We start from the raw sequence: 12,153 nt of genomic DNA, 5'->3' as shown, positions 1-12,153 counted from the left end.
GAACTCATCATATTTACTTTTTTTTACTTTTTTATTTTTTTTATATGTTTAATATGTGATTGTATATTTTTCTTGATACATATATATAAGAATACGTGTTATTTTATTTACACTAACACATAATGCATGAACTGAATACTTTATAAATTAAAATAATGATATATAATAGTTCATAAATGTTCTGATATATATATATAAATAACATAATATTAAAATTTTTAAATTAATATTTAAATATGCACATACAAATTTATTAAAAAAATATCCTATTATTATTATCACATATCTATAAAATTTTTGTAGTATTATTTTATAAAAAAATATTAAATTAAATCTATCAAGTTCAACCCAATAAATTCCAAATCCGAAACGATTTGGTTACCAAGTTCAATAATTTCCTACTTGATCGGATCTCGAATTTTGGTAAAGTTGCTCTGAGACCCGACCCGTGCTATCCGTAACGGTTCTTAAAATTAGGACCACTGGAGCCAAGGCGGATCTCGGATTCTTGGGACATGAGATGAGAATCCGCAGACAGAATATTTATATAGATGTAGCGGGTGGGGCTTTGGGTCCGAAAGGCAGTTGGCGGGTTGCCACCTCTTTACAGTTTAGAAATAGAATCAGACAAAGCCTACGGGTTCTGTCGAAGCTGTTCCCGGCTCACTGGCTCAAATAAAATCGGGTCGATTCACCCCCAGAAGTTTCTATTTGAAACCCTACGCCTGCGATCAGATTTGCGCGAGTGATCAAATAAGCCAACCAATCCATGTACGTTTATACACATGTCCTTTCTGAATTTCGCTTATTAGTTAAAGAAATTCTCTCATCGATTTATCCTTTCATTTCTGAAGTTATTTTCTCTGTTGATTGGGAATTTTAGGTTTGAAACCACACAGTGTGTCTATGTAGTTCTATCACACATGCCAGGGAAAAATATTTCCAAAATGGAAAGAAACGGAGAATAGAATGCGAACTCCTTTCTTTTGTGTATTTTGTTTAACATAAGCGTCTAAAATTGTAATTACTTTGTCTCGTTGAAATTTGGCGTTTGATAGTGATTGAAGAGGCGTGCTTAAATTTTAACTTTAGTGCTGTAATATTCCGAAATCAAGAATCAGTGTTTATATAGTAGTCTTTGCTGCTACAATTACCATTATTTTTTTTGTTGTTATTGTTGGTTGTTTTTGTTTTTCTCTGATCTTTTCTCTCCTGAAGAAAGAGGTTCTGTATTAGAATTGGAGAGTCCCACTATGAAAGAATTAGAACTTGATTCGTGGTGTTAACAATGGGGATGACAGGCTTGTCTCCTCATTATCGTTTTGCTGATGACTTCAAATTACTTTGTTGTTCGCATGCTATGAATCGAGTTCGCTTGTCCTTCTGGTTTGTGATTTAATTTTTGGGGAATTTTACTGTTAAGCGATGGGCACCTCAAGTGAAGAAGAGAATGCTCAGTATGCTGCATTCTTGGAGAAGGTCGAGAAGACAATTTACGTGGACAATTTGTCGCCCCAAGTTACTGAAGCTGTCATGAAAGCTGCTTTCAATCAGTTTGGTAATGTGGTTAGTGTTCAATTTATCCCCAATTATCTTGAGCCCAAAAACATGCCGCAAGCTGCTTTGGTGGAAATGGAAAACCCCAAGCAGGCCCAAGAGATTATAATGGAGATGGGACAGTACCCTTTCATGATACTGGGAATGCCACGGCCTGCCAGGGCTCGTGCTGCTAAATTGGAGATGTTTGATGAACGCCCTAGAAAACCGGGACGGAGAACAGTATGTCGATGGGTGGACTCCAAAGATCCTGACTTTGATGTGGCCAAGAAAATCGAGCATCTTGTGAGAAAGCATGCTGCAGAGACATCGATAGTGCTTGAGGTACTTAGTTGAAATTTTCTGGCTACTTTTTATAGGCTTTGGTTGAAATTTGTGGAAATTGTAATCATGTTTTATCATCTTACTGTAGCAACAACTGGCGGAAGAAGAGAAGCTTGCAAACCAACAAAGTGAAATGTTAAAAGCTCATTACAGAAAGTATGAGTTGCTGGATAGCGTCCTTGATGATGGAACAGCTAAACGCTTGGCGCGTCACTACAACATGCCTATTTCGGACGTTTGATTGATCATTAGTGTAGATAGCCTATTCAGGAGGTCGAAAAGCTGTACATCAACCCCCCACCCCACCCCAGGAAAGTGTTTTTGCCTCGCCTGTATTTGTGAATTCTTAGCATGTAAAGTAACTCACGGCCACATTTTGTATCATTACCTATTTGCCGTGGTTCCTTAATTGGCTGTTGCAGCTGGAATCACTAGCACTCGCTGGTCAGCCATCATCATGGCCACAGGAAACTTGAAGCTACAAATTCCTGAATTAGTCATGCTGATGAAGGCCTCTCTTCGGATTTTTGAATTGCAATTGACAGGCGAGAACTTAGTATATCTGGTTTAGGGATCTCCGGATGCTTGTGTGCTTTTCCATCTCTTATGCTGTGAGAATCGATGCTAAGTATATAAAACTGAAATATAAATTAAGTTACTTCATACTCAACTTGAGATTGAAATCTAAAAGTATGTTTAGATATGATTTTCTTACGACAAAATAAAATGTGAAGTTTTAGTCGAGCTCGACTATATTAATAAATTAACCAGCTTAAATATAATTTTCAGATCTACATAAATTCAAAGAAGGTGGACGCAATTCAATTCATTTACATCTGTATGTCCGAAGAGTAGACAAAATTTGTCACCGAACTCAACAACATTGAGCCCAGATGGTTTAATCTCAAGACTAAGGTGCTGAGCTGTCAGACATGGCCGTTGCTCCAGACAGGCAACAGACCTACACTCTCACTCAAAAATCATTATATTCAACCTCTAATATCAATAAACCTTCTGACCATCCAAGTTCTTACATGTTACAACTATTCTTACATAGACTAAAATCCTGGTTCGCACCCGCATGAATCACCACCAGAAAGTATACAAGGCAAGTTTGAATCACCAGCAAAAGCTATATCAACTATTTATATATAGACAGAACAAGTTTAACTTCAAAACCAGTTCATCTGCGCTCGGTTAAAATTTACAAGTTCCATATTTACATTTTACAAGGACCTTATTGAAGCTGCTTGCAGGATGATTAGTCTCAATCACTAACTAGTGATACAACAAAGAGAATTTCTCCAAGAGGGAAACATGATCACTTGAGCCCAATGCATAAACTCGTGGACTTTGATGCATGTTTGTCAAATTGGAGACTGATATCTTATTTAGGTGGAGTCCTGAAGAATTACGGAACGAGAAAGTTGTAGAAGACTATCAGATTCATCAGACCAAATTATCCACCAAGGGCCAGGCTTGTGATTCTCACCAGACATGGCTTTGATGTTGGGATACGAATTCAGCAACTCTGCAGCTGATAACTGAAAACAAGACAGCTGATGATGTGGCAAATCTTCACCAAGGTTGTATTATTATCCTTCAGAGAGAAGTCGGGAAAAGGCAGCATTAGTTTCCATGTTAATTAGTGAGAACCTAAGAACAACTGACCTTAAGACACAATTCTCATTTGCAGCCTCGTATTTACTGAACAATGTAAAGTTCTTGTTTGACAATGAAGTAGCGGCCAATAACATTTGATGTTTCTACAATAAACTGCTCCCGGAATGTCCCCATACGCTTGCTCGGTATGTCAATCGATAAGTCTCTAAAATTTGGCAAGCCCTCTACTTGTACACCATCCCCACATATCAAGAACTGATTTCCAACAATAAATGATCCGGACACACGAATTGCAATTCCATTTTGACCATGAGCACGGCACTGAAGTTTCTCGACGACATGCACAAGTTTCTCAGGAGGCCATTCCCCAGCCAATGTCCTCCGGATATTTGACAAAGTTGTAAAAATATCATTTGGGCCAAAAGATTCTTTCCCACCAAAACTGCATAACCATGATGCTTATGAGGAAATTGGAAGTTCATAGCGCAGCCCCATTCAAAGGGTTGAATGCCACAAAACCACGATATGCATGTATATCTTATGCAGATATCTCAGAAGATGACACCATTTCTTATAGTTTTCACAAATTATGGAACCTTGACTGGTTGGTTTCCAAGTTAAAATTGAATTTTAGCAACATCTTCATCAAGATTTTATGGTACCTGAAAACTGAATGCTCTTCATATAAAGTCTTCATGTGATGCCAAAGATCATCAGATCCGTCAAAAAGCAAGTAGTAATGTATTGTCAGCATCTGGTCAAGCCAAAGCAAATGTCAAATCTCTGTACAAAATTCATGTTTGTGGTTTATTTTTGTGAGATTTAGAGCACTGAGGAAGGCATAACAAAATGCCTTGCTGAAGATATCAAAATGGTCACACTCAACATAATATTATGGGTAATAATCAAGATATTAACTCACGTCTGCCAGATCCTTCATCCTCTGTGTTGGGTCAAATATACTTTGGACAAAAGCTTCCAAGTCCACACCAGCATCCTCATACTTTGCAATAAATGGATGTGAAAGTAGCTGCAGAACAGGCATGTAAAGTCAAATTGGCAATAGAATCAAAAACAATTAAGACATTCATCACACCAAAACTTTAAAAGATAGCTGGTATTTATCCACTTAAAACAGACCATATACCCAAATGTAACTAAAATTTTATATATATATATATATATATATATTTTAATTTTAAACCTTCATGTGAAGCAAAGAGCTGTCTGATTGAGAATTTGTACTGTAAGCGGCAACCTAGACTTATTCATCTGAACATCTTTAACATTCTATAATGCGCACATCAACGATTATGTGTACTTCGAGAAAGCAATCGCAATCTTGATCAAAGTGGTCAAGAAACATTTCTCCGGATTTCCAGAAGTTGGATGGGTTCTTTTGACATGAAGTTAAGTTTGCTAATCTGAGGAGGTTGACATAGCTGAGGCAGTCCGCACAGCAATTTTCCCCTTGAAATTGAAAGTTTCAGAAAATAATGGAATATACTAGATTCTATGAATATTTTCATCATTAATGCATGCATAACTGCTCTTCTGCAGGAGCAGGACCCTGGAACATGAATTAAATAAGTTCCATGATTATTGTTCAGTAAATGTTTATATTATGCCAAATTAGAGATTAATGGACCTGATACTAAGGCAATTACTAGCACAAGTAACATTTACATGGCTCAGGGAAAAATCAATTCCTTGTCTTAGTAATTGAACCACTTCAAGGGGCACGAGTAAGAGCACACACATATCTTCTCATTCGCAAACCTTTTATGAAAAGACTGGCAAACTCCCGTTTGTTCACTAAGAGCGTAACCAAATTTATGATCCTCGCCCCAAATTCTAGTATCAACAACCATATATAACTCAAGGGGAAACTCCAGTAACAAGTAAATTATATCAAATGCAACACTTGGGGTACTGAATCTAATGTTGTTCACCTTCTCAGCTGTTGGCCTTGCAGTTGGATCTTTCTGGAGGCAAGCATCAACAAAAGAACAAAACTCTGCGGAAAAGTTCTTATTTGACAGTGATGGGGATGGATCATCCAAAATCTTCAAGGGAAATTGAAGAGCCAAATACAAGAAACATCATAAAAACTGTCAGAATGCTATTCAAAATTGGAAAGAACTTTTTAGGGTTATCAAATATAATATGGCTCATAAACATGTTGAAGCTACTCCCAAGGTTGTTTTCAGAAAACAAGAATATAATTGCAGAGATGCATGACCTTTAAAGTTTTGTTATCATGTAAAGGACAGTTCATGCTCATGTTTGAAGTCACAGTGAAGAGGATTGAGTATTAAAACATTAATTGCCTTCATGCATATTACAAACAAATTAAATGCTAGTTGACATGAATAAATAACCATCTTTACAAGGCCATCTCCAGTCAATGTTTACCTGCAACATAAGATTAACAGGCCCTTCATTAGCACTGTACGGAAATTCACCTGTAGCACATTCAAAAAGTGCAAGCCCAAGGCTCCAGATATCGGCGGGATAAGAGTAACTTTCATTTCGGATTCGCTCTGGAGACATGTATGTAACAGTACCAACAAAAGTTGCACACTGGAAACCAGACCAATATAAGTTAGAAGCAATAAGTTAACTAGAAATTGTTGGTGAATATCCTATTTATGCAGAATGGTATATCTGTAAGGCATCTAGGACAAACCATAGCCATTGAATCCTCTAAGCCAGCGCTTATACCAAAATCTGTAATCTTCGGCTCCCCCTTGAGATTTACGAGCAAATTTGCAGGTTTGATATCTCTGTGGACTAAGTGTCTAACTCCATGCAAGTAACTTAGTCCCTTGACAAATAAAACAAAATTGTCAAACACATAAGAACGTTAATAAACCAGTATAATTGGTTAAAAGGGGCAACTGACAGAACAAAGCCATCTTACAAGCAAGAGCTTTTGCACCATCACGGAAAGGATTGGTTCTGGTATACTCTTGCGTACGCGAATGATATCTGCCAAAGATCCACCATCCATGTACTCCAAAGCTATGCTTATCTGTCCAGAGTCTGGAGTATAAAAAGCACCATAAAATTGAACAAGGCCTTGATAACATGGTGCCTCACACAACGTTCTTATTTCAGTGAGAAGCTGCTGTCTTTTCTCCTGATAAATACATGTATACATTCAAAAAAGATGGAAATGCAACAATCCAGTTTCCCTTCCCACTATTTGCAACTATAATTTCAAGATACTGAGATGAGAACAAGAATTAACATCGCAGTAATTTCTTCTTGCATTGCGCAACTGACAAGCTTTCTAAATAAGTATGCTTCTATTTTAATAAACAATTCTTCTTAAAGAGAATGTTTTACTCTTCACCCATACCTTCTATTATCATCGTTCTAGAGAGCAACATTAGCCAATTTTGATATTCCAGACAGATTAACAACGAAACATCTACGATTAAATCTCAGAAACTCATAGCAAGCAGTAGCATGGAAACAACAAAGCATTCCTACACAAAATCCCATCACGAAAAGATTCAAGGCAAGACAAAGTCAAAGAATTTAGCATCTAATACCTTTTCAAATATATTAATCTTCTTGAGGGCAATAATTCTGTGATTTGGGATATGAATTGCCCTCTGAACAACACTGCTCGCGCCACTGCCAATGGACCCAAAAATCCTCATCTCATGAGAAGCACACCTGTATGTTTTCTCACCATCATCCGGAGAAAAAGCAGATGAACTACATTTTTGGAGTCCCAGCTCATTGATGTTGTATATATTGTATGATTTGCTAAGCAAATTCACTGTTCCACCATCTGACAACTGTTCCCCCAAATTAAACCAAAACTTTTTCAAAACAAAAATGTGGCATAAAAGTTGACAAGAAAACATGGGACCGGCAAGAAAATCTTGAAAAAGGAAAGGAAAAAATGAAAGAAAACAAATCACCATATAAGAATCAGATGGGTCAATTGTGGAACCAGATGGAAACCCTTTTTCTGCATCAAAGAGTGGCACGAGCTTCTTCTTCAACTCTTCCAGTCCAGCCATTGGAAGTGGAATTTCAAGAACTGCGATAGAGAACAAAATTCGTTTCTTTTCACTCAATGGGAATTCTTGAAATTCGTTTTTCGCTAGGTAGGAATTCTTGGTATCATAAAACAATGGGAAGCAACGCAGTTTCGATGTTCTTTTACGAGCAAAGGATTTTAACTGCGGGGAGGTTTCAGACTTTCGTTCATTGTTTGTTTCTTTACTTCTTGTTTTTTATTGACTCAGTTCTGACCAATTAAACTCAGTTTTAGTTATCTATTAACTTAATTTCTGAGAATAACTCATTATATTCAGAAAATAACAGCATTTAATCTCAGTTGAAATGCTCAATCTTAATCAATTTTTTCATTCCATGGCATAAGCAAAATAAAAGCACAGATCGTTCTAGCCTAATACCTATGTTCGAATTTTGTTAAACCAACAACGTTGGTTTGAGTCTTGACAAGATGTTTGGGTGGGCTTAAACATATACTGTGATCTGACGGTTGATTCACACGTAGTTTAGATTTAGTTATTAGTAGATAGAGATCAAACTATAACACGTAAGTAGACAAAAGAAAAAAAAAAAAAAGAATTGAAGGCGTGGAGGGGTAAATTTGTCATTTAAAGAACATAGAAATGGCCAGCCACCTAAGGCATGGGAACTGTATACTGCATAAAACCCAACGTTTTAAGACAACCCATGACCGCACCGCAACCTATAAAACCATTGTCTCGTTAAAACAACTGCTAAAAATCCACCAAAAATATCACACACACTGCACAGTGCACGCTCATACACCCCTTGAATAAAACTGGGGCGTTAAATTTTCGTTGGATTACACTTTGTTGAGTGGGATTACAAAAATTAATGCCATCATCTATCTTGATTATGGTTTTCAAGAAATCCCTTTTCTTCACGGAATCATATGACTTTGGAGTCTTGAACAAAGACTATTTCTCAACCTCTATGCATAGAAACTGTCCAGAGGCGAGTTTCTTTCTCTGTTCTGAAAAACTTTCAAGTTCTTTTAGAATGATTTGTTCAGTTCATTACTTGAATTTTTGTTGATTTTTCATACAAGAATGTGCTTTTGAGTATTCTGGTTTTCTTCTTGTTCAATCGTACATCTTCAGGTATTGATTCTTGGAATACATTTTGCTATACCTTTTTGTGTTTGTGGATGCAATCCTTTTCGCTTTTTGCATAGATTCTTGTCTTTGTTATTCCTGAATCAACGCCATTGATCCCTTTTGTTTGCTCTTGGGATGTTAATTTGCAACTGTGAGATCTTGATTTCCCACCAACAGACATTTCTTGTTGATGTTCTTTTCAGAATCCAGTAAGAGAGACTTCTTATTTTTGTTGTTGTGGTAAAGACAAGATCTACAGGTAATTTAGGCATTTTTCTTAGTAATTTTCTTCCATTTCAGACCATTTTATATGAAGTTGTATGTATTAGTTTCTTGCTCAGATAGAAGTTTCTTGATTGTGGTCCAAGTTAACTTTTTGCTCAAGGTTCTGTTACTTCTGTGATCTTCCTAGTCTAAGTCGGTGATATGAACATCAAGGAAGAGGATTTCAAGTTGCCCTCTCATTCAATGGAATCAAATGACGGTAATTCTGAAAGACTGCAGCCTCCAGCTCCAAAGAGGATCAAAACAATTACACCATTTGAAGATCGTCCCAACGATGCAGAAGCAGAAAATGTGCATTCCAGCACCTATCTCGAAGATCAGGGCGGTGTGAAATTTCCTTCATCTTCTGACTGTGGAAGTGGGGTGTTGTCATCTGACGATGAGCAAAAACCTTGGCTTTCTAATGGTTTCGTTAGAATCCCTGATGATGATACGAAGTATGAGAATATCAAGAAAAAGTTGGTATCAAGATTGAGTTCTTGTGGATTTAGTGCTCAAGTTGAGACCATTCACAGAAATGGTTATTCGAGCATGACGAGTCGAGCAAGGCTTCATTCTTTCAGTATATATTCAAAAGCCATCCAAATGAAGTCTCACGGCAATGCCAATTTGAAGTACGCTTGGTACGGTGGTTCCAAGCAAGAGATTAGTGAAATTCTTTCTTATGGCTTTGGCCTTCCATTGAACAACGGAGTCTACGGTTACGGTGTCTATCTCTCTACAGTTGATCACCCTCTTGAAAGGTAATAGTAGTATATATATATATATATATATATATGAAGTATTTGATGTTGGCACGTCTGCCTTGTCGGTTGCAGATGAAGAGCTCTTGTAGCTTTTAACCCTAAGGTTTTCTCGTTTATCCATAGCGAGGCAACTTTTCAACTTAAACCTATTAGGCTCCAGCCAACCGCATCAGCATTCTTATGGCAACTATTTGAGTCCTATTGAGATTGATGCATATTAATACTCATGTTAATCAACCTATGTTCCAGTTTTCAATCATCAACTGCCGATGAGGATGGTCTAAGGCACATGTTGCTTTGTCGTGTGTTATTGGGAAACATGGAGGTTATTTGTCCTGGTTCAGGACAATATCACCCAAGTTCGGAGGAATTTGATTCTGGGGTTGACGATTTAACGTCTCCCAAGAAGTACATTGTCTGGACTACGAAGATGAACACTCATATATTGCCAGAATTTGTTATTGGATACCGAATATCCTCATGCTGCAACGGTGCGGATTTGTTTCCAAGTTTTGATGGTCTTGACAGTTGCAGTTCATTATACGCATTAATTTTTTATTCTCATCTTTGACTTTGCAGGATATCAGAAGATCTTGGAACCTCCTAAACATCCGACTTCAGACTGGATACATTTGGACACTCTAATAAATGCACTTCCCAAATTCTTACCAGCTGATGCGATCAAGTTGCTCTCCGAGCATAATAGTCAATACAAAGTATGTATTTCTGATATTCTATCCGACTTAGGATAAGAGATAACAGAAGCTTAGCATCTTCGCTTGTCAATGTTTATTGTCCAGAAGCAGAAAATAACGAGGCATGCTATGATTCAGAGGGTGAGACACATAGTGGGCGACGATTTGTTGCTCCTGATGATAAAATCTCATGGCGAAAAGGTGCTGAATTGTGCATTAATCCAAGCATCATATATCTTGCAACTTTTATATGCAATTGCACTTATGGTCTCTAAGCATTTAAAGTTAAAAAGACAGAAAGTTTTCGTAATATTGATATCGGTTTGTTGAGACTTTTGGTGGACGAACTAAGAAAATACGCATTGATAGCGATCAACCTCGGCTCTAGGGGTAAAATAGTCAATTCACAATGTCATCATAAATTATAGAAGTCTGAACTGATGAAATTACGTGGAACCCCTCAATGGTTCATTAGATCCAACAGCACCATTTCAAGACTGCCTTCACTATAAGCATCTCTAGAATGGAGCGTTTTTGGCAAGTGCTACAAGAAGACGCTTGTGATTGTGTATTTCTTTCTTGTGCGTTATTCATATTTTAGGTCGCCTGTTTACGTCCATAGTAACACTGTTTATTCAGCTGACTGAAAATCTACAATTTGTCGTCGATGTAGATCAAAGCATCATATGGGAGCGACAAGGACGATCGGCCAACCAATGAAAGAATCTGAGTTTTTAAGAAGGACCCTCCGGTTTTGATACATGGGATGTCTGTAATAAGGTTTGTCTACTTTCAAATAACTCTCTTAGTTCTGTCGAAACAGAATAAACGGCTCGGATCCCTTGTAGTATTATTGTCTTGCATTAACTCCGTATTTGCAACTTCTTGAAATTTTGAGTATAAATACAGTGTAGATCTTTTATATCGAATTGGTGTTACGTACCGTATTGTTCTTCACATATGTACTCTACGTGTATGAAGTATTCTGAAAGATTTTACGTACATGGCCTGTATATACGAAGTGAGAAGGTGAGATACAAGTATTCATGGCAGTAGAAGTTTCGGATTTGGTATAAAATGAGCTGCATAACCATCTCTACATTGAACGATAGTGTCAATGTTGGGACGAACATCAAGATTTTAGTATAAATTCAGCTGCATTTCATGTAAATATATTAAAAAATATACGTAATTTCGGATGATTAATTCAAAACTTTTACATTGGAATTATACTGTGTAGTTCCGTTATACTCTCGGTGCTAATTTGGTTCGTGTGATGGGATTAGGCATAATGAAATACGTTGGGATAGGAAATGGAATGATAATTAATCGGATCATCCGTTATATATTGTTTGGTTTAACACACACTCAAATTTGAATACAAAGACCTCTTGTAGGAAATCTTAAGCCACCCTATATTTACACCGATTTTTGTGAATCAAACGTATAATTATTCATGATAAGTAATCTCATGCATGCATAATAACGCGAGCCAAACACATACTTAGTATATTATAGGGGCGTTGTCATTTATGCAATAAATATGTTAAATAATATTTATGATCAAGTATGTCATTTATTGCTCACCCTCTACATTTGAGACACGTGATACATAGGGATATATAATTTCTTGTTACGGTGTATTGTCTTTTGTAAGGCCCAATCAACAAATCCAGAAGCTGGATAATAGGGATAACACGTTATCTAGATTTTAAAAGATTTCCAACTAACTCTTTCTATATCAGCATGCCAGTCGAATCAACCAAT

The 12,153-nt window shown here is 37.0% G+C and overlaps 3 protein-coding genes across 9 annotated transcripts; 2 read left to right on the top strand and 1 right to left on the bottom strand.

The window, feature by feature from the left end:
- On the top strand, positions 616-2,442 carry LOC105157216. 2 transcript variants are annotated; one of them, XM_011073557.2, is made up of 3 exons: positions 616-771; positions 1,424-1,881; positions 1,970-2,442. In XM_011073557.2, exons 2-3 carry the CDS (start codon positions 1,426-1,428, stop codon positions 2,120-2,122), a joined length of 609 nt encoding a protein of 202 aa, XP_011071859.1. In that variant the 5' UTR covers positions 616-771; positions 1,424-1,425; the 3' UTR covers positions 2,123-2,442. The 2 variants fall into 2 exon arrangements, with proteins under 2 accessions (XP_011071859.1, XP_011071860.1); XM_011073558.2 differs by lacking the exon at positions 616-771 and having other exon boundaries at positions 783-1,881.
- Positions 3,015-7,782, bottom strand: LOC105157215 (mitogen-activated protein kinase kinase 3). Of its 4 annotated transcripts, none has more exons than XR_002286762.1 (11): positions 7,443-7,782; positions 7,065-7,316; positions 6,428-6,646; positions 6,194-6,331; positions 5,920-6,087; positions 5,457-5,570; positions 4,427-4,534; positions 4,167-4,258; positions 3,553-3,946; positions 3,374-3,425; positions 3,015-3,284 (listed from the first exon to the last, which is right to left on the bottom strand). XR_002286762.1 is itself a non-coding variant. In XM_011073556.2 (10 exons), exons 1-9 carry the CDS (start codon positions 7,542-7,544, stop codon positions 3,586-3,588), a joined length of 1,554 nt encoding a protein of 517 aa, XP_011071858.1. In that variant the 5' UTR covers positions 7,545-7,782; the 3' UTR covers positions 3,015-3,425; positions 3,553-3,585. The 4 variants fall into 4 exon arrangements, 2 of the variants coding, with proteins under 2 accessions (XP_011071858.1, XP_011071857.1); XR_002286761.1 differs by having other exon boundaries at positions 3,374-3,481; positions 7,443-7,781; XM_011073556.2 differs by having other exon boundaries at positions 3,015-3,425.
- On the top strand, positions 8,280-11,312 carry LOC105157214 (probable inactive poly [ADP-ribose] polymerase SRO5). Of its 3 annotated transcripts, none has more exons than XM_011073551.2 (7): positions 8,285-8,517; positions 8,864-8,919; positions 9,073-9,688; positions 9,941-10,182; positions 10,271-10,407; positions 10,492-10,587; positions 11,060-11,312. In XM_011073551.2, the coding sequence occupies exons 3-7, from the start codon at positions 9,087-9,089 to the stop codon at positions 11,114-11,116; spliced, it is 1,134 nt and encodes a 377-aa protein (XP_011071853.1). In that variant the 5' UTR covers positions 8,285-8,517; positions 8,864-8,919; positions 9,073-9,086; the 3' UTR covers positions 11,117-11,312. The 3 variants fall into 3 exon arrangements, with proteins under 3 accessions (XP_011071855.1, XP_011071853.1, XP_011071854.1); XM_011073552.2 differs by lacking the exon at positions 8,285-8,517 and adding an exon at positions 8,524-8,663; XM_011073553.2 differs by lacking the exon at positions 10,492-10,587 and having other exon boundaries at positions 8,280-8,517.

The sequence above is a fragment of the Sesamum indicum genome, linkage group LG3 (genome assembly GCF_000512975.1).
Source record: "Sesamum indicum cultivar Zhongzhi No. 13 linkage group LG3, S_indicum_v1.0, whole genome shotgun sequence".
NCBI lineage: Eukaryota > Viridiplantae > Streptophyta > Magnoliopsida > Lamiales > Pedaliaceae > Sesamum > Sesamum indicum.
Note: the sequence above shows the minus strand (reverse complement) of the source record. Positions and strands in the feature narration are given on the sequence as shown.

Coding starts and splice junctions, on each gene's coding strand:
- LOC105157216 (XM_011073557.2), top strand. CDS start 1,426: ATGGGCACCTCAAGTGAAGAAGAGAATGCTCAGTATGCTGCATTCTTG. Junction 1,882..1,969: donor AGACATCGATAGTGCTTGAG/GTACTTAGTTGA, acceptor ATCTTACTGTAG/CAACAACTGGCGGAAGAAGA.
- LOC105157215 (XM_011073556.2), bottom strand. CDS start 7,544: ATGGCTGGACTGGAAGAGTTGAAGAAGAAGCTCGTGCCACTCTTTGAT. Junction 6,088..6,193: donor TAGAGGATTCAATGGCTATG/GTTTGTCCTAGA, acceptor TCTGGTTTCCAG/TGTGCAACTTTTGTTGGTAC. Junction 3,947..4,166: donor GAAGAGCATTCAGTTTTCAG/GTACCATAAAAT, acceptor ATGGTTATGCAG/TTTTGGTGGGAAAGAATCTT.
- LOC105157214 (XM_011073551.2), top strand. CDS start 9,087: ATGAACATCAAGGAAGAGGATTTCAAGTTGCCCTCTCATTCAATGGAA. Junction 10,183..10,270: donor AATATCCTCATGCTGCAACG/GTGCGGATTTGT, acceptor TTGACTTTGCAG/GATATCAGAAGATCTTGGAA. Junction 10,588..11,059: donor TAAAATCTCATGGCGAAAAG/GTGCTGAATTGT, acceptor TCGTCGATGTAG/ATCAAAGCATCATATGGGAG.